The sequence below is a fragment of the Phyllobates terribilis genome, unplaced genomic scaffold (genome assembly GCF_046119375.1).
Source record: "Phyllobates terribilis strain yellow unplaced genomic scaffold, ASM4611937v1 Scaffold_5__5_contigs__length_657084704, whole genome shotgun sequence".
NCBI lineage: Eukaryota > Metazoa > Chordata > Amphibia > Anura > Dendrobatidae > Phyllobates > Phyllobates terribilis.
Window position 1 is genome coordinate 66,117,545 of NW_027362765.1, and position 26,912 is coordinate 66,144,456.

General features: G+C 43.6%; 2 protein-coding genes across 2 annotated transcripts in view; one reads left to right on the plus strand and one right to left on the minus strand.

The window, feature by feature from the left end:
* The window catches only part of LOC141270719 (uncharacterized), a 477,393-nt gene that overhangs the window by 87,979 nt on the left and 362,502 nt on the right, over nucleotides 1–26,912 (plus strand). The window lies entirely within an intron of this gene.
* The window catches only part of LOC141270771 (uncharacterized), a 129,401-nt gene that overhangs the window by 31,551 nt on the left and 70,938 nt on the right, over nucleotides 1–26,912 (minus strand). The window contains exon 11 of the mRNA XM_073680884.1: nucleotides 14,957–16,619. Coding sequence (XP_073536985.1) covers nucleotides 14,957–16,619 — 1,663 coding nt within the window. The remainder of the gene's footprint in view (nucleotides 1–14,956; nucleotides 16,620–26,912) is intronic.

Genomic DNA, 26,912 nt, shown 5'->3' on the forward strand with positions numbered 1-26,912 from the left:
TAAACGGCATAAGGAAAAAAATTCAAAACGCCAGAATTACATTTTTTTGGTGGCCACAACATTGCAATAAAATGCAATAACGGGCGATCAAAACATCAGATCTACCCCAAAATGGTATCAATAAAAACGACAACTCAGCGTACAAAGTAATAGGCCCTCACCCAGACCCAGGTCCCAATAATTGGAGACGCTACGGGTCATGGAATTTTTTTTTTTTAAGCATACTTTCGATTTTTTTTTTCACCCATAAAGAAAAAAGAACCTGTACATGTTTACATGTTTAGTAGCTATGAACTTGTAATGACCTGGAGAATAATAATGGCAGGTCAGTTTTAGCATTCAGTAAAAAAAAACCTCAAAGAACAACCATGGAATTGCATTTTTTTTTGCAATTTCACTGCACTTGGATTTTTTTTCCCGTTTTCCAGTACACGATATGATAAAACCAGTGATGTCGTTAAAAAGTACAACTTGTCCCGCAAAAAATAAGCCCTCACACGGCCACAAAAATAAAAAAGTTATGGCTCTGGGAAGACAGGGAGCAAAAAACGAATACGCAAAAACGGAAAATGGCCCAGTCATTAAGAGGTTAACCCCTTTATCCCCGAAGGTGGTTTACACGTTAATGACCAGGCCAATTTTTAATATTCTGACCACTGTCACTTTATGAGGTAATAACTCTGGAACGCTTCAACGGATCCCCCTGATTCTGAGATTGTTTTTTCATGACATGTACTTCATGATAGTGGTAAAATTTCTTCGATATCACTTGCGTTTATTTGTGAAAATAATGGAAATTTGGTGAAAATTTTGAAAAATTCGCAATTTTCAAAATGTGAATTTTCATGCCCTTAAATCAGAGAGATATGTCACACAAAATAGTTAAATGAATAACATTTCCCACATGTCTACTTTATATCAGCACAATTTTAGAACCAAATTTTTTTTTTTTGTTGAGAAGTTATAAAGGTTAAAATTTGACCAGCGATTTCTACTTTTTCCAACAAAATTTACAAAACCATTTTTTTAGGGACCACATCACATTTGAGTGACTTTGAGGGGCCTTTATGGCAGAAAATACCCAAAAGTGACACCATTCTAAAAACTGCACCCCTCAAGGTGCTCAAAACCACATTCAAGAAGTTTATTAACTCTTCAGGTGCTTCACAGGAATTTTTGGAATGTATAAGAAAAAAATTAACATTTAGCTTTTTTTCACAAAAATGTTACTTAAGACCCAATTTTTTTTTTCGCAAGTGTAACAGGATAAAATGGACCCCAACATTTGTTTTGCAATTTCTCCTGAGCACGCCGATACCCCATATGTGGGAGAAAACCACTGTTTGGGCACACAGCAGAAAAGTTTATAACATTGAGGTGTAAAAATAAAATTTACACATTTTTCCCACAAAGATGCTTTTCAGCCCCCAATTTTGCATTTTCATAAGGGTAACAGGAGAAATTACACCATGCAATATGTTGTTCAGTTTCTCCTGAGTAAGCCGATACCCCATATGTGGGAGAAAACCACTGTTTGGGCGCACGGCTCGTTAGGGAAGGAGTGACATTTTACTTTTTGAATGTAAAATTTGCTTGAATAATTAGCGAACACAATGTCGCGTTTGCGGAGCCCCTGATGTGCCTAAACAGTAGAAACTGCCCACAACTGACCCCATTTTTGAAACTAGACCCCTCAAGGATTTTATCAAGCTGTGTAGTGAACATTTTGAACCCAAAAGGTATGACACAGAATTTGATAACATTAGGTCATTATATTGAACAAGTTGTCATTAGTCTTGAGCGCAAGTGCTCGCTACTTCAGTTTGCATACGCAATACTTGGTGCATACCCAAGCACCCGATGCAAACTCAAGTAGCGAGCACTTGCGCTCAACACAATTCGCCATATCGTTGTAATTTTTTTTTACTTTTGAAAAAATCCCAACCCCAACGCAACCCTAACCCTAGCACAACCCTAACCCAAGCGTTTATTTTTTACGCCGTTCCTTGTGCGGTTTAAGTGATTAGACGACTTTATCTTTCGGGTTGGTGATACCAGATTTATATCGGGTTTTTATGATTGACAGCTGTCAGACGCTAAAAAAAACCTTTTTTTTGGTTGCAAAGACTAGTTTTTGAATCGGCATATTTTGAGAGCAATAATTTTTTCATATTTCAACCAACGTAGTCATCGCTTATTTTTTGCGGGACAAGTTGATGTTTTTATTTCTACCATTTTCAGGCACGTGACATTTTTTGATCACTTTCTATTCTGATTTTTGGGAGGCAGAATAAACAAAAACCAACAATTCAGGAATTGCTTTTTTGTTTATGCTGTTCCGCGTGTGGTAAAATTGATACGGCAGTATTATTCTTCAGGTCAGTCTTCTTCTTCTTTATTTTTTTTATATAGCGCTAACATATTCCGCAGCGCTTTACATACATTATCGTCGCTGTCCCCATTGGGGCTCACAATCTAGATTCCCTATCAGTATGTCTTTGGAGTCAGTATGTTTACAGCGGTACCACCTTTATATCTTTTTTTTTATGTTTTGACGCTTTTACACAAAAATTTTTATAGAAAGAATTTTTTTTGCATCACTTTATTCTGAGAGCTATATTTTTTTTACTTTTCAGCTGATGATGCTATATGGTAGCTTATTTTTTGCGGGACAAGATGACGTTTTCAGCGGTACCATTTTTATTTATAATCGTCTTTTTGATTGTGTTTTATTCCATTTTTTGTTTGGCGGTATTATGATAAAGCATCGTTTTTTGCTTCGTTTTTTATTTTTACAGTGTTCACTAAAGGGGTTAACTAGTGGGACAGGTTTATAGGTCAGGTGGTTACAGATGCCGCGATACCAAATATGTGTACTTTTATTGTTTTTTTTTTCATAATATTTATTTAAGGATACAATAGATTTTTATTATTTTGGATTATTTTTTCATTTTTTTACAATTTTTTTTCACTTACTGACACTTTTTTGCACTATTATACTTTGTCTCACTATGGGACTTCATTTTTGCAGGCTGATCACTTGCAATGCACATAGAAGCAGCAGGATCTCTGTGCTATGTAGGCTGTCAGCCCTGCAGACACAAGTTAGGTAGAACGTGCAATGAGCACGATCTACCCAAGTTCCTGATGTTTGGTGACCCGGATGTCATCATGACGACATCGGGTCACCATGGCAAAGATCGTGACTCCGTGCTCACAGGACGAGGTCGCCGATACAAGGTAAGAGGGGCGCTCTTACCTTTGCTTGCCCCAGAAATGCTGTAATAGACTTTGATCACAGCATTTCAGGGGGTTAGTGTGCCGAGACCGGTGTGGGACCACTCCTGGCACATAGTACCGGGTGTCAGCTGTTAGAATCAGCTGACACCCGACAGCAATCGTGCCAGCACAGCCTCTGTGCGGGAGCGATCGCCAGGGCGTAATAATCCGTACCTGGTCCATAAGGCCCAGGTACTTATTATTACGCCAGATGTCAGAAAGGGGTTAATGATGAATAGCACCTTTTGCCTGTTGCTTGTAAACTGAGAAGGATGCATCAGGAAATAGATACAACATTGATTAAGGAATCCATGGTAATGATGACGATCCCCAGTGAACATTGCAGGTAGTGGAATGCGTGTGTTTGATTCTGAGCATGAGTTGCGCAAATCCAGAAGTTGCATCTGCAAATCAATAATTTATATTTTCTGACCCAAAAGATGTGTTTGCAACTTTGAAAATTTTCCTTGGTACGTGGCACCAAAATTCTGAAGTTCAGCAATTTGTTGTCTCAGGGTGGCTGCAACAGATTCCATATTGTGTGCGAGATTATTCTGTTAGGAATTGACCTAGGTTGGGGTAGTGATATTGCAATCACTAGAAGAAGCACTGGTAGGTAACGTATTCAAAGAAGCCAGGAATTGGTACACAGGTAATCAGTATAACTGGAAGGGTTCAGCAAGTAGCGTTGTCAGGGAAGCCAGGAATTGGAACACAGGTAAGCAGTATAATTTGTATGAAGCAGCAGGAGAAGAAAGAGCTTGACTAGAGGCTAGGAGCTCAATCTCACAAGGGAAGGAGGTGCCAGGCCAGGTTTAAATAGGGTGTTCAATCAGGATGAAGCCAATCAGGAACAACATAGGGTGGAGCTGCACAGAAACAATACAGATATAAGAATCTAAGTTAGCCAGGAACTATCCAGCAAGCTGAATAGCTCAATGAGAAGAGCGACCACCTGGTGCACCAGAGCTGCTGTGCTTGAGTCCTGACAGTCTGCTCGAGATACGCGCATGAACTGTGCTTAGGGCACGAGCGTGCCGTCCTAAAGAGTCCCTGGCCAATGGCTAGAGGACACTGCCTATTTAAGACACCTCCTCCAACACGAAGGTGCCTGTACAACGTGTAGGTTTGTTTCCTAAACACTCTTTAGATCTCAGGTCCCACCGGACGTATCTCCATTTACCTGCCTGTCCATCTGGAGTGCCAACCCGCCTGTGTCTGCCTTCTGTCTCTTTGGGAATCAGCTGCCATCCACCCAAGGGCAGTCCCAGAGTAGCACATTGTATGCCTCCCTCGTCTTCCCTAGGGACATGGAGTCATCAAGGCTTCTAGTTACGCCCCTCTGGGGTTTCCATGGCACCTAGGTCCCACCACCCAGTGTGTAACAGTTTGCACAGGACATGGAATCCGCTGGCTCCCAGGCTCCATCCATCGCTCACCTGCGAGGTCATCTGCCAGAAATCCCAACAGTAAACAATCCTGTCTTTTCTGCGGACTGTGAACTCCAGCCTGAATACGCTGATGACTCCATCCGCACCCGCCTCTACCCAAGCGGCAACAACTTCGGTGGCATCTCAACAGTCTGTCAGTGCTTTACCCGGCTTTGCGTAATGACTGACTGCTCCTCCATGCTATGACGGGGAACCTGCTTTATGTTGAGGGTTTATAAATCAGTGCATGATACACTTCGAGCTTTTGGCCCATCAGTTTGCTTCAGACAGGGCCAAAGTGGCCTTCATCATGTCACATCTCACTGGTGAAGCTCTGGTGTGGCTCAATCCCCCATGGGAAAGTGAGGATCCTCTTGTGACCAGCCTTCAATCTTTCCTAGAGGCCTTCCGGAGGGTCTTTGATGAGCCCAGCTGTGCGTCCTCTTCGCTCTTCTGACTGCGTCAGGGGAACCTAACAGTGGGCCAGTACGCTGTACGTTTACGCACTCTCTCATCTGAACTCCCTTGGAAAACAAGGCTCTGGTGCTACCTTTTGGGAGGGCCTTCCTGGGAGAATCAAAGATGAGCTGGCCAGTCATGACTTAGCCACCTCATTGGATGACCTAGTGTCTCTGGCCACTCTGATAGACATCAGGTTCCAGGAGTCATCCAAGGTGGTGAACAGCAAGAGAAGAGCTGTGAGCCTAGCCCCTTCCTTCCAGAGGCCGATTATCCAGCAAGCCCCGGCTGCGGTTCTTCCTCCTGAGTCTAGGCAGATTGACCAGGTGAAAGTGGCTAAACATCGTCAGGAGAATCGTCACACAGAGGGAACATGTTTTTATTATGGCAGTCCCAAACACCTGATCCGATCCGGTCTCAAAAAAATGGGAAAATCCAGTGCCTAGAGTCTGTTGGAGAGGCTACCCTGGGCAAGAATCACTCCACTCCTTTCCTGACTTTGACATTATTGGTCTCCTGCGGCAACAGTCGTTTAGTTGAGTCAGCCTACCTGGACCCTGGTTCCGCAGGGAATTTTATCCAGCAGTCCATTGTCGTGCAGCATAAGCATCTGCAAGATCCGTTAGCGGTTTCATCGGTGGATGGAAAGCCCCTATCCGGGACCATTCAGTTCAATACCGAGCCCGTGGAACTTCGGGTAGGGATGCTACACTCTGAGAAGATTCCTCTCCAAGTGCTGCCTGGCCTGTTTCACCCTCTGCTATTGGGTTTGCCTTGGTTGCGGAGACGTGAGACTGTTTTGGACTGGAGATCTGGAGAAGTACTTCGTTGGGGTCAGGAATGCCACGAAAGCTGTTTGGTTCCCATTCGTCCACTTCGTCCCCTGGCTTCTCCATCTAACCTTTGTGGCTTGCCGGCACCGTATTGGGTGTACACCAACGTCTTCGACAAATAGTAAGTTGAGACGCTACCACTTCATAGGCAGTATGACTGTCCTATTGATCTCCTTCCAGACACATCACCTCCACGAGGCTGAATCTACCCCCTGTTGCAGGCCAAGATCGGAGCCGTGTCCGAGTATATTAAGGAGAATCTGGCTATTTATTTATTTATCCAGAAATCCTCCTCCCTGGCTGGAGAGGGATTCTTCTTTGTAAAGAAAAAGGACGGTTCGCTTTGACCCTGTATCTACTATAGGGGACTAAATCAGATAATGATAAAAAATTAATAGCCTCTGCCTCTCATTTCTGAGCTGTTTGATCTCCTCAAGGGTTCCAGGGTAAAGTAATAGTAGAGAAGGGCACTCCTCCTGACAACAGGTGCACATGTAGGAGCCAAATCCGTAGTATAATATCTATGAAGAACTTGGCACTCAATTGATGTAAAAAATAGATGATTTATTTGCAATCACAGTGAACATATGACATTTCGGTCTCAGTTTACACCTCCTTCAGATATACTGTGTATAAAATAAGTGAAATACAGAAGGAACAATGTGTGAACAGATACAAAATAACAAACAAGCATTCCATATACATTACATATCTATATAATCATCTAATATCTCATAACCACGGTCATTGCTGACAATAGCAGAATAAACTGCATAGTAATGCATTGGAGCAGATATAATATTATTCAGTACAGCTTATATGGAATTGACCAAAAAACAGATTGATTAACCCAGTGGAAAAACAAGAGAATAGTAATACAGGTCAGGAGTGTAGTCAGAATAAGACCAAAAACCAAGAGAGCATTACCAGCATTAGCCACTAGAGGGTACAATATTTAGTATAGAGCATTGAACCAAAGGTTTAATGCATACAACTAGATATACACACATGGGATAGAAATAAGCTACAAGGATAAGTAAAATAAAAGAACCACAAATCTACATAACAGATTGCCAAAGAAGTTTGTGGTTCTCTTATTTTGCTTATCTTTGTTAAACTACACCAATATCCTCAATCCTAAATAATTAGGCCAAAAAATCATATACAGAATCCACGCTAAAAAAGACGTAGTTACTTAGCGGTAATGGGATTTCTCAGAGCCTTTCAAGGACAGGAAACCTACACATAAAAGGGCAGTACCTCTCTCCTGCATCAGTTGTTTACAGAGCATGAGAGGACCACCAGGTTAGTAACACAAAATTTAACAATTTAAGACCTCGTCAGAGACACCATGTGGCTACAACAAGTAACTAATAAGTGTGCGCACCCACACGTGAAGGGAGGGAATGTACGGGTGCCCTCATGGGCTCTGAGAAATCCCGTTACCTGTAAGTAACTACGTCTTTCTCCTTCCCCCATGACGGCACCATGGAGAGAATTACAGAGAAGTGACTCATTAGGGGGGGGTCACAGCTTCCAGCACCCTTCTCCCGAAAGTAAGGTCTGAAGAAGAGGTTAAGTCTAGCCGGTAGTGATTGAAGAAGGTAGAGGGGGAAGACCAGGTTGCCGCTCTACATATCTGCTGTATCGTAGCACCGGCCTTCTCCGCCCAGGAGGCTGCCACCGCTCTTGTTGAGTGGGCCTTCAGTTTCTCCGGGTCAGCTTCCCCACGTGAGGAGTACGATACCCATCTGGCCAGCGTGCCCTTAGAAGCTTTCTTCCCCTTACGAGGGCCCTGAAAGCAAACAAAGAGAGAACTATCCTGCTTACACTCTTGTGTTGCCTCTAGGTATCGGATTAGGCTAGTGTATGCAAGACCTTCTCTTTCGTGTTCCATGGGTTAGGGCAGAAAGAAGGGAGGGTGATTTCCTGGGACCTGTGAAATCTTGACGCCACTTTTGGTAGATAGGCAGGGTCAGTTTTCAGAGTAACCCTATCCTCCAAGATTTGAGTGAAGGGGGGGCCTGCCGATAAGGCCTGAATATCACTAACCCTACGTGTGGATGTGAGAGCTACCAAGAGTGCTGTTTTTAGGGACAGAATTTTTAGGGATGCTTCCAACAGAGGTTCAAAAGGGGCCTCCGTTAAAGCTGAAAGGACCAAGTTTAAATCCCAGGGTGTAGTATTTCAGGATGGGATGTGTCGGGATCTAGCTGATGCTTTAATAAACCTAGATACCCATCTATCCCTAGCTAGGTCAAAATTGTAGAGCGCTCCCAGGGCTGCAACTTGAACTTTTAAGGTACTTGTGGCTAGGCCCTGCTCCAAACCCCTCTGTAAAAATTCCAGGATAGCTGTCAATGGAACCTCCCCACCCAACCTGGAACCTGAGACTGAAAGGAATTTCTTCCAGGTTTTCCCATACAGTTTGGTGGTGACTGGTTTTCTACTTTGAAGTAGTGTGGTGATAAGATTTGGGGAGAAACCTTTGTCCTTCAGAAGAGCCCTCTCAAATTCCAGGCTGTCAAGTGTAAGCTTGAAGCCCGAGGATGGAGAACCGGACCCTGAGAAAGAAGGTCCGGAAGCTCCGGAAGAACCCATGGGTCGGAGATTGATAACCTCCTCAGCCATGAAAACCATGCCCTCTTTGGCCAAAAGGGGGCTATCAAAATTACCCTCGCTTTCTCTCCCCTAATTTTCCTCAGAACAGCTGGAATCAGAGCGGTCAGAGGAAAAGCGTAAGCTAGAGGGTAACTCCACGGGATCGTGAAGGCATCCACGGCTATGGGGTTCCCTTTGGGGTCTAGGGAGCAAAAAGATGTGTTTTCTTGTTCTGATTGTTGGCGAACAGATCTATGGCGGGACGACCCCACATTTGTACAATCTGCCGAAAGACTGACTGACTTAACTCCCATTCGCCCTGCTTTAGCTGTGTCCGATTCAAAGTCTGCGGTGCGATTTTCTATCCCTTTTATGTGTAGGGCTGATAGGGATTGTAAGTTCCTCTTGGCTAAGCGAAAGATGATCTCTGCCACCTGCATTAGAGAATGGGACCGTGTACCCCCCTGGTGGTTTAGGTACGCCACTACTACTCGGTTGTCTGAAAAGACCCTCACGTGGTGTCCTTGTAGTGTGTGCATGAACTCCCGGAGTGCCCGCTCTGCTGCTAGGAGCTCCTTCATGTTTGAGGAAATTAGCTTTAGGCGGTCTGTCCATACCTTAAGCTACAAGGTTGTTGAGGTGAGCCCCCCAGCCCCCGGGACTTGCATCTGTGGTCAGGATTTGCTGTGTCGGGATTGTCCAAGGAATCCCCCGGGCTAGATTGTTTATGTTCCTCCACCACTCTAGGGAAAGTGTGGTTACTGCAGATAGCGTTAACTGCCTTTCTAAACGCCCTTTTAGGGATTTTTCTGCCTCTAGGATTTCCCACTGCAGGATCCTGGTATGTATTTGAGCCCATTGGACGGTCGGAAAACATGCTGTCGGGGAGCCCAGAAGGGACATGGCTGTCCGAAGGGACATAGACGGGTGGTACTTTGCCCGTGATATCTGGCCTATGATTTTGTGAATTTTCCCTGAGGGGAGACGACACTCCTGTCTTTTTGAATCCAGCACGATGCCTAGGTATTCCTGTATTTGGCATGGTTCTGTTTTGGACTTTTCCAAATTCAAAAGCCATCCTAAGCGAGTCAAGGAATCCATGACCTTTTCCAGATGGGATTTGCAGTCTAGGAAGGAGCTGCCTATTACCAGGAAGTCATCTAGCTATGGGACGACCAGGGTGTTCTGTTCCCATAGACGAGCCATCACCTCTGCAACAACTTTGGTGAAAACCCTTGGGGCTATGGTGATGCCGAATAGGAGGGCCGTATATTGATAGTGTTTGACCACTCCACCCATAGGAACTGCTACTCTGAGGAACTTCCAGTAGTCTTTGTGTATCGGGACGTGATAATAAGCGTCTTTTAAATCCAGGACGGCCATGAAACAATCTGGAAACAACATTTTTACTGATGATTTTATTGTTTCCATTTTGAAGGCTTCCACCTTCAAAAGTTTGTTCAGTTTTAGATTCACAATCGTCCTGTACGTCCCATCTGTTTTTTTTCTCAGGAATAATGGAGTATAGAAGCCCATGCCTTCCTCCCCCCCTGGGACTTCCTGAAGGACTGCCTTCCCTACCAGTCCCCGGATTTCATGCTCCAAGGCCAGTTGCTCCTCGTTTGAGGACCTTTCGGGGGTCATGACAAAGTTTTGCTGAGGGAATTTGAGGAACTGGAGTTTCAGGCCCGATTGTATTAGGCTCAGAATCCATGAGCTGTTGGATATTAGCTCTCAGGCCGGGAGAAAGCCTGATAGCCTTCCCCCCACCCAGGGCAAATCTTCATTGGGGGGGCTTTCTGCTATCATTGGAGGGTTTGTTAAATAGGAACCCTTTGGTCTTTCTTCTCCTGTCTTTCCACCTATCCTACTCTTTAGGGGGTTTTCTACGGAAAAACCTTTTACTTCAAAAAGGTTTCCTGTAAGCAGTGTTAGACAGGATAGGGAACTGCTTCTTATTGTCCCCTGCTTTATCCAAGATGTCATCAAGGGTGGGTCCAAATAGAAACTTGCCCTCACAGGGGATGGAGCACAATCTAGATTTAGTCTGTAGATTCCAGGGCCAACATTTGAGCCAGAGGGCTCGTCTAGCCACGTTAGCGATCCCTGCTGCTCTAGCACCTAATTTGACGGAATCCGCCAAGGAGTCAGCTAGGAAGGCCGCTGCCCCTTTCATTATCGGGATAGTTTCAAGAATTGTGCCTCTAGATGTTTTCTGCCTCAGTTGTATTTCAAGCTGATCCAGCCAGACCATTAATGACCTGGCCGTACATGTGGCAGCTACTGCAGGTTTTAACCCCCCCCCACCAGCGGCTTCCCAGGAACGCTTTAGGAAGGTGTCTGCCTTTTTATCCATGGGGTCTTTTAAGATGCCCATGTCCTCAAATGGGAGGGAGTATTTCTTTGAGGCTTGAGCTGTGGCGACATCCAGTTTTGGCGCCTTCTCCCAAAAGGAACATGCAGGATCCTCAAACGGGTACTTTCGGTTAGGGGAAAGGAAGCCCTTCCTCTCCGGTCTTTTCCACTCTTTCTTAATCAGAGAGTGAACATGTTCATTTATTTGAAAAGATCTCCTCTTTTTTTTCTCTAGACGGCTGAACATTACGTCTTGGATAGATTTTTTGGGCCGGGGATCTGCTAACCCTATGGTAGACCTGACTGCCTTAATAAGGCTATCTGTTTCCTCGATAGGGAAGCAGCTCCATCCTCCTCTATCTGTAGACGAGGAAGAGATGGAAGTGTCTGAATCTCCGCCATCCTCAGAACTGCTAGATCCGGACTCAGGGGATATGTTTTTAGTTTTCCTTAACCTTTTACGCCCCTGAAAGGATTTAATGGTGTTTTCAACCTGCGATTTAATTAGGTCTCTAAGTTCAGAGGCAAATCTCGGGGTTCCCTCGCATATAGTTTGCTTAATGCAGGAGCTGCAGAGTCTCTTATCCCAAGTAGTGGGTAAGGCTTCTGTGCATAGTGCACAGGTCCTATTCTTTGTTTTCCCTGTGCTTTTTTTTCCCTATAAGACGCAAAAAGAGAGAGAGAGTGAGGGCCCCTAGTTACAAGGTGGACTTTCACAAAGCTCACTTACCAACCAGACGGAAGAGCGGGTACCGGTTCAGGAGGTGGAGCTATCTTTGTAGACGGGGTCCTCCTAGAGGATGCTGAGGTGGAGTCCTTGCTGCGCTGCGACGATCTGCCGGAGCGCCCGCTTCCACTGTTACGGTCCTGGTGCCCCGTTTCTTCCGGCTTCTTCTTTCGTTGGGTTGGCGGTGGTGGTGGCGACTGAGGATGCAGCTCATGCTCCTCAGGCAGCTCCTGGTCACTTTTTTTCTTTTTCTATAGCATATATTTAATTTGTAAATATATACAATAAACTTTTCTTTTCCTCCTTTTTTTTTTTTTTTTTCTTTCCTGACAGCGTGCCAGAGCTTTGATAAGCAGCTCCTGGCATCCTCCGCTGTCTTTTCAGGCACTGGGAGTCCCTCCCATAGTGCCTGTGGTGACCCGGCGCCCCCTCCTCCCACGCACCTGCGGGAGGACGCCCGCGCTAGCGCAGACTGGTTACCCAGTCACGCCCTGCGGCGCCCCGCCATCCGGGGGCGCCCGGCGCACTCGCGCACGCATGGGAGACCCGGAAGTTGAAAAGAACGGTGCCGGGCCGTGCTCCCACCTGCCGCAACCAGGAGGGTCCAGCACAGCACCTCGGCGGCCTCGACAGGCCCTGTCCTCTTCGTCTGGAGCCCCTTCCACACACCCTAAAGGCCCACTGACCCCAGCGGTGGCGCATAACGACACCGCACCAGCTGAGGCAGAGGACCCCCGCTGCCTGGATCGGACTGGCCGGGCCTGGCATTCCACGACGTCCATTTTCTGGCACCCCGCAGGTATGTCTCTTCTGGAACTGTAGGATCCCGTCAAGAACAGGAAACCAACTGATGTGGGAGAGAGGCACCGCCCTTTTATCTGTAGGTTTCCTTTCCTTGAAGAGCGGATCCCCTCTCTCCGTGGTGCCGTCATGGGGGAAGGAGAAACAAGAGCTTTTTTTTTTTTTGAAAGGCTAAAAATCTCTTTATTAGAATACATTTAAAAAGAAACATAAATAAATATACAGGTGCATCTCACTAAATTAGAATATCATCAAAAAGTGAATTTATTTCAGTTCTTCAATAAAAAGAGTAAAACTCATATTATATAGAGTCATTACAAACAGTGATCTATTTCAAGTGTTTATTTCTGTTAATGTTGATGATTATGACTTACAGCCAATGAAAACACAAAAGTCATTCTCAGTAAATTAAAATAATTAACAAAAAACACCTGCAAAGGCTTCCTAAGCGTTTAAAAAGGTCCCTTAGTCTGTTTCAGTAGGCTCCACAATCATGAGGAAGACTGCTGACTTGACAGATATCCAGAAGGCATTCATTGACACACTCCACAAGGTCCTAGAGTTCTAATTTTCATTTGGAAATCAAGGTCACAGAGTCTGGAGGAAGAGTGGAGAGGCACACGATCCAAAGTGCTGTGAAGTTTCCACAATCAGTGATGGTTTGAGGAGCCATGTCACCTGCTGGTATAGGTCCACAGTGTTTTATCAAGACCAAAGTCAGCAAAGCTGTCTACCAGGAATTTTTAGAGCACTTCATGCTTCCCTCTGCCAACAAGCTTTTTTGGAGATGGAAATTTCATTCTCCAGCAGGACTTGGCGCATGTCCACACTGCCAAAAGTACCAATACCTGGTTTAAAAACAACAGTATCACTGTGCTTGATTGGCTAGCAAACTCGCCTGATCTTAAACCCATAGAAAATCTATGGGGTATTGTCAAGATGAGTGACACCAGACCCAACAATGCAGACGAGCTGAAGGCTGCTATCAAAGTAACCTGGGATTCCATAACACCTCAGCAGTGCCACAGGCTGATCGCCTCCATGCCACGCCGCATTGATGCAGTAATTGATGCAAAAGGAGCCCCGACCAAGTATTGAGTGCATTTACTGAACATACATTTCAGATTTTAAAAACATTTTTCAAGCTGTTATAAAGTATTCTAATTTAATGAGATAATGACTTTTGTGTTTTCATTGGCTGTAAGCCATAATCATCAACATTAACAGAAATAAACACTTGAAATGGATCACTCTGTTTGTAATGACTCTATATAATATAGGAATTTCACTTTTTGCATTGAAGAACTGAAATAAATTAACTTTTTGATGATATTTGAATTTAGTGAGATGGACCTGTATGTACACATATAATGAAATGGGAAAAACAAATACAGGAAGAAAGGTGGGTATACCTGGAAGGCAAAACAGCGTACAATGCACTGCTGTGCCTATAGTATACTAAGCTCAAAAAACAATGTCTTGTGATACAAAATGTAACATCATGGTTCCCATTGCAGCACATCTATAATATACAAAAAATCGATATTTAAGCCTGATTGGTGACAAGGCCCAAAAAGTAATAAAGTATTGATAGCAATCCCAATAGATTATTATGAGAACATAAATGGCACATAGATTGCAATAGGGACCATGGTGATACACAAACATGAAGCTGAAATACATAAAAAGGAGACCGCCTCAAGCCATAAACATAATAGGGCAAAAAATAGTAAAGGTAATGTTACCGGCAATACAAAGATCCAGCAACCCATCACAACAGACGCGCGTTTCGCTATGGAAAGCTTCATCCTTTATCTTTGTTACAGTAAGACTGTAACCATTTTTTTAGGATCTTCAGAAGTATTTTGCTGGCATGCGGTATGAGCGCAATAATCTAATAGTTTCCGCAGTCAGTAGCATCTCCCTTCTTCGGAATAGAAATATACATCGATCCTGTCCAGTCCTTTGGCCATTTACTAGTTGTCGATATCTGTTGACACAGGCGTGTGATGGCTCAATATACTTTATACTTTATTAGCTCTATTGGAAAATTGTCACATCCAGGCGATTTATTGTTTGACAGAAGCTTTTTAGCAGCAAAGACTTTGTCTTTAAGGATGTTCGGCTCTCTATAATTTCAAGTCTTAGTTTCTCCCCATATCACAGAGTTGTTCTTGTAGAGTGTGCTCCGTATGCTCCATCTTTCCTTGATCTCTTCTGGCTCAGTTAGTTTGTCCTGTTGTCGTCTTTCAACTTGCCCATTCTTGGTTGAAACTTTTGCCTTATCTCTTTCATCTTTAGATTTGCCATCTTGGTCTTGCCCCACAGATGTTTGCTTTCTATCTAATTTTTAACAATCCTTTACGGCTTTAAATTGTTTTCGCTTGCTTTTGGAGACTTTACTATAACTTGTATTTTTTTCTTTTAGATTTTGTCAATAAAACAAAGAAAATGGCTACTTTCTCAAGTGTGTGTTCTGATGTTTAACAAGATTTATTTTCTGAGTAAAACATTTCCCACAATTTGAACATGAAAATGGTTTCTCCCCTGTGTGAGTTCTCTGATGTCTATCAAGCTGTGATTTTGTGTTAAAACATTTCCCACATTCTGAACAAGAAAATGGTTTCTCCCCCGTGTGAATTCTCTGATGTACACGAAGCTGTGATTTTATGCTAAAACATTTCCCACATTCTGAACAAGAAAATGGTTTCTCCCCTGTGTGAATTCTCTGATGTGAAATAAGATTTGATTTGTCTGTAAAACATTTCCCACATTTTGAACAACAAAATGGTTTCTCTCCTGTGTGAGTTCTCTGATGTCTAACAAGGCTTGATTTTTCTGTAAAACATTTCCCACATTCTGAACAGGAATATAGCTTAATTCCTGTGTGAATTATCTGATGTGAAACAAGCTGTTCTTTCCTGCTAAAATATTTCCCACATTCTGAACATGAATATGGCTTGTTCCCTGTGTGAATTCTCTGATGTGAAACAAGCTGTTCTTTCCTGCCAAAATATTTCCCACATTCTGAACAAGAAAATGTGTTTTCCCCTGTGTGAATTCTCTGATGTGAAATAAAATATGACTTATCTTTAAAACATTTCCCACATTCTGAACATGAAAAAGGCTTCTCCCGTGTATGAATTCTCTGATGTCTATCAAGCTGTGATTTTGTGTTAAAACATTTCCTACATTCTGAACAAGAAAATGGTTTCTCCCCTGTGTGAATTTTCTGATGTGAAATAAGATGTGACTTGTTTGTAAAACATTTCCCACATTCTAAACATGAAAATGGCTTCTCCCCTGTATGAATTCTCTGATGTCTATCAAGCTGTGACTTTGTGTTAAAACATTTCCCACATTCTAAACAAGAAAATGGTTTCTCCCCTGTGTGGATTCTTTGATGTGAAATAAGATATGACTTGTTTGTAAAACATTTCCCACATTCTGAACATAAAAATGGCTTCTCCCCTGTATGAATTCTCTGATGTATACCAAGCTTTGATTTTATATTAAAACGTTTCCCACATTCTGAACAAGAAAATGGGTTCTCCTCTGCATGAATTCTCAGATGTGTAACAAGATTTCCTTGCCAATTAAAACATTTCCCACATTCTGAACATGAATATGGCTTCTCCCCTGTGTGAGTTCTTTTATGAATTAAAAGTCTTGAATTAGTAATGTAACATTTCCCACATTCTGAACATGAAAATGGCTTTTCCCCTGTGTGACTTCTTTGATGCATGACAAGCTTTGATTTAGTAATGCAACATTTCCCACATTCTGAACATGAAAATGGCTTCTCCCCTGTGTGACCTCTCTGATGTATTACAAGTTTTGATTTAGTATTGCAACATCTTCCACATTCTGAACATGAAAATGGTTTCTCCCCTTTGTAAGACATTTCATGTTCATTAGCCCTTCTGTGGCTTTTGTTTTGCATATTTGTCTTTGTTGAAGCAGAAAAAAAAACCTGTTGAAAAGGATCAGATGACAGATTTTTTCTGAGAAGGGCTTCAGGTGTATCAAGTATAATGACCTGGTCTTCACATGTATCAGGTGTGACACCAAGATTATCTGCTACAAAATCTGAAATTATCAGACGTCCCTCTGAGCTCCCGATACAGTCACCTGCTAAGCATAAAAATGATTATTATTTTTCATTGGAATGTTACGGTTTAGATTGTAATATACTGTATATCATTTTCATGCTAACTGTAATACAATTCAATTATTGACAGAATAAGACAATGGATCACAAAAGACTGACTGTTAGATTACAGTGTTAGGCCACCAGATTATGTCCTTTCAAAAATTCACATCTCTATTATACCCATATGTAGATTCATGCTTCGCTGTGTCTGTGATGAATCGGCTCAGTTACATCTTGTGTTATCCTGTTAATTTCCTCTTGAAAAATCAAAGTGGGATTGTTTAGTATAGGTGGACCTAACAGGATTATATAAGACAGTTAATCATTGAGAATTCCCAATGTGGAACAGGTGAATTCCTTTCGGTATAACACCCCGTTTAGCCAATCCTACAAGCCCTCCCCAAAATCCACGAAGCTACGATCCCTCCCATGAGCCCCATCATATCTAGGATTGGGTCAGTCATAGTGATGGGCAAACCCCTGGATGTTCAGGTCCAGCGGATTCGGCTGAACAGCTAAAAAAATAACATTGGCTTGGGTACCAGAACTCAAACCTGGACCCCATTCATATGAAAGAGTCCCGAACAGTGTGAGAAACACAGGCTCTGGTTGGCAGTAAGATCATCAGAGAGCACCGGTTACCATGCTGTCAGATGAGCCAGCAGTTGTGAGCGGAGGTAAAAAGCTTACCGCTGGTCACAGGCATCAGCTGATGAAAGAGTACTACTCTAACCAGCCTACGCTTGCTGTTGCTGATAACAGAGAGAGCAGGTGGCGCTGATGAGAGTATTAAATAAATTAATTAAAAAATTACATGCAGTACCTCTAATTTTTATAACCAGCGCAGGTAAAACGGACAGCTGTGGGCTGCAACCCTCAGCTGTAAACTTTATCATGGCTGGTTATCAAATATAGCGAAGTCCCCATGCAGTTTTCTTTTTTAAATTATTTAAATAAAAAGTTTTAAAAACAGAGTGGGATGCCCTCAATTTTTGGCAACCAGCCAAGCTAAAGCAGACATCTGGGGGCTGGTATTTTCAGACTGGGAAGGGGCTTTGGATATTGCATCCAACAGCCACTCCAGAACAGGCTCATCTATTAGATGCACCAATTCTGCGCTTTGCCTGGCTCTTCCCACTTGCCCGGTGGAGTAATGGTTGTGGGGTTAATGTCAGCTGTTTTATGGCCTCTGACATCAAGCCATCAAGCCCCCACAAGTTAGTAATGGAGAGGCATCTATAAGATGTCCCCATTACAAACCCCCAGATTGTGAAAAAAAAAATACACACAGCCAGAATGAAGATTTTATTTGAAATGTAGACATGGACTCCTTTATTGAAATAAAAAAGCACAATACTCAGCTTAACGCCTAATCCCGAAGCTCTTGTCCCCTGTAAAAGACAAAAAATATTAAACCACCATAATACTCACCTGTCCGCCTTGAAGATAATCCATACTGTCCCACGACGATCCAGATGACTTGGAGAGCAACCACTAATGTGACTGCTCTCCCCGACAGCTGGCTCACACTGATACAGGAGCGTATTTTCTCCTGCAGTATGTGGTGCTGAGCTGCCGTGAGAAAGTTCACTGGAGTTCAATGCTGATGAACTCACACAGCCAGCGATCCTGTAAGTGAGGTGACCGGGTTCATCAGATATGAACTCCGGTGACCTTTCTCACGGCACCGCTACACACTGCAGGAGCATTCTCACTGTGTCAGTGTGAGCTGGCTGGCGGGGATAGCGTTTGCATCACTGATGTGACCACTATCCAATCATCTGGGTCGTCGTGGGACAGTATGGATTATCTTCATGGCGGAAAGGTGAGATTATGGTGTTTTTTTATTTATTTATTAATTTTTTTTTACAGGTGACATTGGCATTGGGGATTAGGTGTTAAGGTGAGTATAATGCTTTTTTACTTTTATTTTAATAAAATAAATTTCTTCTATATATATTTGTCTATATTTCAAATAAAGGACTTAATTCTGGGTGTGTTTTTTTTTTACAATCTGACTATGGGCTTAGTAATAGCGACATTTTATTGACACCTCTCCATTACTAACCCATGGGCTTGATTCCTGCTGGCAATACAAAGCTTACATCAACCCCAACCCTATCACCCTATTTGCCAACGCCACAGGGCAAGTGGGAAGAGCAAGGCTAAGCACAAGAATTGGCGCATCTTATTGATGTGACATTTCTGGGGCCGCTGAGGACTGATCTTATTAGTCTTGGAGGGGACCAATAACCATGGCCCCTTACATGGATATCAATATCAACCTACAGCTGTCTGTTTAGCTTTTGCTTGTTAGCATTTATAGGGGGACCCTATGTCAATTTTTTATTGGGTCCCCCTGTAAAATAGCCAGTAAATGCTAATCAAACAGCTGTGAGCTGTTATTAATAGCCAGGGAACATTTTGGGCTAATTGCCCCTTATCTTGGCTAATAATATCAGCACCCAGCGAGTGGCTTTCCCCTCTGCTGGTTATGAATAATCAGCGGGAGACCACTTTTTTTTTATGGTAGTTATCTCTCATCAGCCGACGCCTGTGACCAGCAGTAAGCTTTTTACTGCTGGTCACAGCTGCTGGCTCACGCTGTCATCTGGCAGTGTGGGAACAGCAGATCTCTGACCGCCGGTAATTCTCTTTAGCACCAGTAGCGCCCCGAGGGTTCGGCCGCTACAGGGGTATTGCACCTCTGCCAGAGGTGTGATATTCCACTCCCGGGTAAGGATGGGGTGTGGACCGGGACTCAGTTAGCTGCATGCATCACACACACCCCATTTCCGGGGGACAGCTCAACGGTGCTCCCATTTATATAGTAATGCAGGCACGACAGACCATGTCCCTGGCTGGAGTGGGGAGGGGGGAGGAATACCCAGTGATGTAGGAGCAGGAGGGGACGGTTTCTGGGCATAGGTAGGAGCTCATTGGTTGCTTGTCACCTGAGCTCACACACTAGGGGAAGGTATATAAAGTGGGCACCATCTTGGTTCAAAGAGAAGAAGTTCAGTTAAGTCAGTGGAGTGAGAGAAGGAGTTCAGCCAGAGAGGGCTGACAGGGAGCTGTGGCTCAGTCTGGGCCCAGCTCCACGAGGCAGGCCTAGGGTGAAGGCCGGAGCCAGAAGAAAGGAACAGAAACAGAAAGGAACAGAAACAGAAAGGAACAGCGAAGAAAGAGAAGTACCCAAAGTGAAGAAGGGCCCAGAGACACAAAGGCAGAAGGAACCCTAAGGACCCAGGAGATTGTGGGTGACGGGTTGGCAGAACAGGGTACCGGATCCCAAGTTGGTGGAGGTGACTAATCCTTAACCAAAAACCGGTGGTCGTGATCATTTACTGGTGCGACCCCTCACTACACCTACTAGGAAGGCACACCACATAGGGTCAGGAAAGTGGGCACCCAGCCCTCCCAGGAGAAGATCCGAGGCAGCTGGACAGGAGTAGTGTCACTGGTGGGGCACGGCTGATGAAAGGATAGAAGGGAATCCTGTGCCACACTCCGGAATAACCTGGGGGTTGATCGAGCCCCCTGCCTGGTGGACGCAGCACGGCTCAGGCGGTCCTACCTGTGCACAAGTGAGCTGGATGAGAACTGTGAGTAAAGAACCTGAACTGCAACACCTTGTCTCTGTGCTTTCTCACCGCGTCAGCACTACTAGTACTGGGGAGCCCCACACCACAACCACCATCATCACTCTACACTGCCCTGAGGCTAAACTCCTCCCGTGGGGAGTTATACTACACTCTGCTGCCCTCACAACATCAGCCTCAGAGGTCTGCTCAGCAGCGGCGGTTCTTATTGACCGCAATCCACGGGTGGCGTAGTCGGACATTGCAAAGCACATAATAGACTACCACTGGTCTGACCACCCTAAGCCACGGTAGCCCCCGGGTGCCCCAACGGCCCAGGGGGCGCTTCACACCGATCAGAGCCGACAGTGTTTCTCGCGCTGTCGTGCAGATGACAGAGTTGGAAACAGCCGGTGTTCGGGGAGCCGAACCTGAACAGTAACAGAGTTCCTGAAGAAGTCCATGTTCAGGGTTCGTGCCCGAACACTAGGTGTTCAGTACGGACCCCGAACTTTACTGTTCGGGTTCGCCCATCACGAGTCAGTATAAAAGAACATCTATGTGAATGGCTTGACACGGCCCTTCAACCATTGGCCCAAAGAATCCCGTTTTTTTTTGTTTTTTTTTAAGGACTCATGCGACATTTTAGAACATTTTGTTAACAAAACTTGGTCTAGGTGAATTTACATGGCTTAGTTGTCATGTTACATTTTTATACACATCTATACCACGTGTATAAAAAATATGCAGTTAATGAATTCTGCTGAGGGCCATGCTATTAGAAGTGGAAATAAAGAACAAAAAAAAAATTCTGACTGAAAATAGCGGGGCAAGAGAAACAGACTACAAACTAAAATGTGTCTATACAAATTCACAGAGCATGGGAAGCACCCAGGAAGAATTAGGGCTGCTAACATAGGAAGAGAGATATGATGTCATAGGCATCACTGAAACTTGGTGGGATGATACACACCTAGAATGCTACAACTTATTTATTAGAAAAAGGATTAACAAGAGGGGAGGAAGTGCTGCTTTGTAGGTTAGAAAACGTATAATCTCCACAGAGAAACAAGCTTCAGAGAATGGTAGCTCTGCAGAAAAAGTTTGGGTAAGAATGCAATGAGAGAAGGACAAAAAGGACACTATTGTAGAGGTTTAATGAAGGCCACCTATACAGACTGAATCTAGGGTTGAACTCTTTTTACATCAGATGGCTCTGTTCTTAAAAAAGTATGATATAGTGAGCGTTGGAAATTTTAACTATCCAGATATTTATTGGGAATCCCTCTCAGGCAAAAGTAATAGGTCCAGAAAATTCTTATCTTTTCTTGCTGACAACTTTATCTTTCAAAAGGTAGAAGAGAGAACAAGAAGATCTTCCACTTGGACCTAATTCTTACCCACAGGGAGGAAATGGTGGAGGAAGTAAAGGTGGCTGGGAATTTAGGAGGCAGCGATCATGCTATCCTCGCATTTTGGATTACAAGAGGAGGAAGACCAGCAAGGACTCAGTCTTTAAGGTTGGACTTCAGAAAGGCAGATTTTAATGGACTCAGAAAGAGGATATAAAAGGTCCAATGGCTTTATGTTCTAAATGACAGAAATGTCCACGGAAGGACCAGAACACTGCGGAACAGTGCAGAGACAAACGGGGCCGGGAGGAAACAAAGCGCTCCTCATGTGAGCGGCGATGTGCGCATGCGCGGTAAATGAGTAACACCAGTGCACGTCATAGGGTCCTGTGACGTGCAGGGGAGGGGGGGGTGGGACATGCTAAATAAGCAGAAAGGTGGGGATTTTGGGGCTAACTAAAGAGAAAAGGATGCCAAGAAATCCAAGCCTTTCTGAATCCTGTTTGTTCCCCTGGCAGCTCTTTGTCAAAGTAAGGCTGTAACCATCTTTTTAAGATCTTCAGAAGTATTTTGCTGGCATGGAATATGAGCATAATGATCCGATAGTTTCCACAGACTGTAGCTTCTCCTTTCTTCAGTATAGGAAAAAACATTAAGCTTGTCCAGTCCTTGGTCCATTTACTAGTTATCAATATCTGTTGACATCACCTGCTGCTTCAGAATACTTTATCTCCATTGGAATATTGTCACATCCAGTCGTGTTATTGTTTGACAGAAGCTTTATAGCAGCAATGACCTGTCTTTAAGGATGTTCAGCTCTCTTTTATTTCCAGTCTCAGTTTCTTCCCATGTCACAGATTTGTTCTTGTAGAGGTGCTCCGTGTACTCTTTCCATCTTTTCTTGATCTGTTCTGGCTCAGTTAGTTTGTTCCTGTTATTGTCTTTCAACATGCCCACTCTTGGTTGAATCTTTTGCCGCATCTCTGATCTTTTGATATGCCTTTCTTGTTTTGCCCTTCAGATGTTCACTTTCTATCTCTGTACATATCGTTTGGTAATAAAGTTCTGTGTCTGCTCGAATGGTTCTCTTTAGTCTTTTACTGATGTTGTCTGCATCTTGCTTGTTACCTTTTGCCATTCGTCTTCCTTCGATGATTTTTAGGGTCTCATCTGTTAACCATGTCTGTGGGGATGTCTTCTACCTTTTGTTCATTGTCTTGCTGGTTTGTTCAGTAATAGTCTTTACATGTGTCCATAATTACTTATGCTTTTTTTCATCCATGTAAAGTGATGTAAATTGGTTGTGCAGATCGCACAAAAAAAACCATCAGGTATGTTGTCAATTCCATTTGTGCAGCTTGATCTAATCTTTGCTGTCAATTTTATGATCAGTTCCAGAGTCATCTCCTGGCATTGCTTTCATGTTCATGATTGGCACCTTGAAGCTCCAGGTCCCAATACAACCAACAACTCCTGGATTCAGGCTGCTGGGGACTGGGTTGATTCCAGATCGTCACTGGATCCTTGCTCTGGCAAGCAGTTTAATACCTATGGGCCCACATCAGCAGAGTTTTCGTCATCCTCCACGAAGTTCTGGGCATCCCAAAGGACCAATTCCTGAATCAAACCCGACTTGAGTTTCAGTGGCCCTGTATTTCATCCGTCAAAGCTGCAACAACTTCTGTAGTTGCAGTTTACTGTTGAGACTGTATATCCACTCCGGTCCTCTTCTTAAGGCCAAGCTGGTGGTGTTTGACATAGTGGCATCCGAAACCTGCTGTATATGCCTCACCTATTGTCGCCTTGGTCTGTATATGTGCCTCCCTGGTTGTGGAGCCCTTGGATGGGGTCTACGAACATCAACCCCCAGCAGCACCCTCGGATCCGCCGGGCGGAGTAGTATCCAACTTTTGCCACCAAGCGTGGAGACACGAGGGTCAGTGGGTGCTCTCGTCCGCTGGCCTGGCTGTCTTTCGAAACTACTTCGAGACTACTTGCAGGTCAACAAGTTGCAGGGACTTATACAATGGATAATCAACATATTAGCAAACATAGATTGTTCAATGACCCTGCGCCCCTATCCTCCAAAGAGAGCAACACAATATGCTGCAACAACATCAACTCAAGAGTCAAAGTTCAGACTTGTATAACAATGGCCTATGTCACTTGATCCACCAAAGAAAGACGTCTGGCCTAAACATGAACAAATGCTGCGTCGTCACACTTGAGTACATGTTGACCCAAGTGTGTACTCATCAGTAAACTGACTTAGCAACTCAATATATCAATGCTAAATATATGATAATCCACACCATCTGTTGGTTGTAGAGAAGTAGAGACCTAATGCCCTCATTTTGAGTGTGTAACAATTAGCTGAGCCAGCTTTAAATGATATATCAAACCAATTTGACGCATATTCGTCTACACAGATGGGTAGGACACCTTCTGCAGAGTACCACCTTTGCGATTTCCTGAATGCCAACTTTTGGCATATGATATGGTCTTTAAATAAAAGTTGGTAAATAAAGAACAATGGCAGCATCATGCTCGTATCTTTCTCAGGTAAACCTTATTCTTAGCCAGTAAAAAAACAATTGCTCTCCACTGGATGGCTGATATACACCCCCACAATCAGTAGATTGAAGACCCTAGCTAACACTACCATTTCAAAAGAAAAAGTTATCTTTTAGAATAGGGGAGGTCCAGCTAAAAATCTCTAAAGGTCTGGGGTCTTTGGATGGATACTTTCCCAACCTCAGATCCCCAGGTATCCCAGTAGTTGAATTCTGTTATTGTTTATTCCCTTTTGTTATATCTGTTACGTTTTTCCTTCCCTCATGTCAACCTGAAGTTGATCTGATATCAGCACTCTTCTGGCGTTTTGCTCAACGCTTGGGACTCAGATAAGCCATCAGGACTGAATATCAATTTAGAGAGTCCCTTATGTTTTTCTGCTCCATGTACATGTTCTCCCAGGCTGTCACCACTTACTTGAATGCATATCCATATTGTACTAACTCAGTGCTTTTTTTTTTTTTTGCAGCAAAGCAGTGTTTTTCTTTCTCCACACAACACTTTTCATTTAAACCAAAAAGCTTTATTTTGGTCTCATCCATCCTCCAATACTTTGCTCCAGTAGCCTTCTCGCATGTCCAGATGATGTTAAACTACAGATCGTTAGCAATTGTAATAGCTGCTTGGAGGTGGATCAAGACTTAGCACCCAACCTGGTTGCAAGGCTGCATTGCTGCAGATCAAAAACTTTGCACAGCGAGTCATGAAAGACATGTACTGTACATGACTGTAGATTCTGCTCTATGGTGCAGAGCACATTCAAGCTTAATGCCAAGAAAAAGTGTCCACGTAATCTTACCCATGAGAACACAGAGCAGGCACCCCTTTCTGTAAGAAATAATGGCATCTTCTAGCAAGGCTGAGAACACACCATCATTTCTCGAAATTCTGTGGAGTTCACCAATTGGAACATCAGTAATGACGCCAACAGCAACTTGACCTGGTTGGAGTTGAGTTTGGCACAAGTGGATGACTGGGAGTGTACAACTGTTTCATTGTCACACACTCAGGGACAGATGCCTGACAGTGAGATAGAAATAGAGGAGTAGGAGTATGAAAAACAGTATTTGTGGATCACGAAAATGATGACACTGACCAGGTACTTACTTGGGAATGCAGCCTGGATACAAAAAATACATGTGCAAGGAGAATGTGTAAGAGAATAGATTGAGCCTTGCTCATAGCTGGTCAGCTTTCTTTTCCCAAATTAGTAGATGGTGTTGCTTCATGTGTTTATAAAGAGCTGTAGCTCCTAGTATTTTCGAGCCTGTATTATGAACTGTTCATTCCTCCTGCAAAGCCTTCACATTGCAAAACAACTCCCCACCAGTACAGCCATGAATAAAGCTTTCAGGTGCTATTGAGCCTCCTCTAGCAACATCAGTTGTGGCATCACTTGTTACAAAGCTGACTGCAGAAGAAGCACATCTGCCCAAAGAAAGATATTTTGGCCGAACCTTGGCTACTCTCTTTATTGCCAATGCCACCACTTTCCTCCCCGATGACATCACCTCGTCACCTGATCTGATGTTCAAGTTTTGTCCATTACACAATCCTCATCATCACCTCTTACTCAGCTAACAGTTGTCTTGAAGGAAATTTTCAGATCTCTTTACACTTCAGCCGAATTACTATCTCTAACTTTGCTCTGACGCAGAGTACCACTGTACCTAAGGTGGTACTACCGGTGCCCTTATTAATATGGCTGACAGAGCCACCAACACAGCTAAGGGCTTGAATCATGACCTACATCTGTTTTGGGCCCATTTCATCCAAGCACAAAGGCTGACTGTTCATCTCATCCACTATATCAACTAGAAGAATTTGTGAATGTTTTTTTCCTCACTTACTCTCACCGGTTCATTGCCACTATTTCTTTATCCATACATTTTTACAACACTATACTTTGACAAAAGTTTATCTATTCAACCTAAATTATTTCCCCTTCTCAAAAATGACAAGAGAAGACCTGCTGGGTAGGTAGGTACATGTCCAAAAAGTCAGAAACTGCAAAATGCTGCTGTATTAGTATCATGTGTAGGGGTATCAGAATAAACTAGTATATAGGTGTACAAACAGACATGCATATTGAAAGAACAGGATTTTTTTTTAAATTAATTTGGCATTTCCCTTCTCAAAAAAGGCATGCTAAATGCAAGAAATGCTACGTAGGTACAGTACAGGCCAAAAGTTTGGACACACCTTCTCATTTAAGGATTTTTTTGTATTTTCATGACTATGAAAATTGTACATTCACACTGAAGGCATCAAAACTATGAATTAACACATGTGGAATTATATACTTAACAAAAAAGTGTGAAACAACTGAAAATATGTCTTATATTCTAGGTTCTTCAAAGTAGCCACCTTTTGCTTTGATGACTGCTTTGCACACTCTTGGCATTCTCTTGATGAGCTTCAAGAGGTAGTCACCGGAAATGGTCTTCCAACAATCTTGAAGGAGTTCCCAGAGACGCTTAGCACTTGTTGGCCCTTTTGCCTTCACTCTGCGGTCCAGCTCACCCCAAACCATCTCGATTGGGTTCAGGTCTGGTGACTGTGGAGGCCAGGTCATCTGGCGTAGCACCCCATCACTCTCCTTCTTGGTCAAATAGCCCTTACACAGCCTGGAGGTGTGTTTGGGGTCATTGTCCTGTTGAAAAATAAATGATGGTCCAACTAAACGCAAACCGGATGGAATAGCATGCCGCTGCAAGATGCTGTGGTAGCCATGCTGGTTCAGTATGCCTTCAATTTTGAATAAATC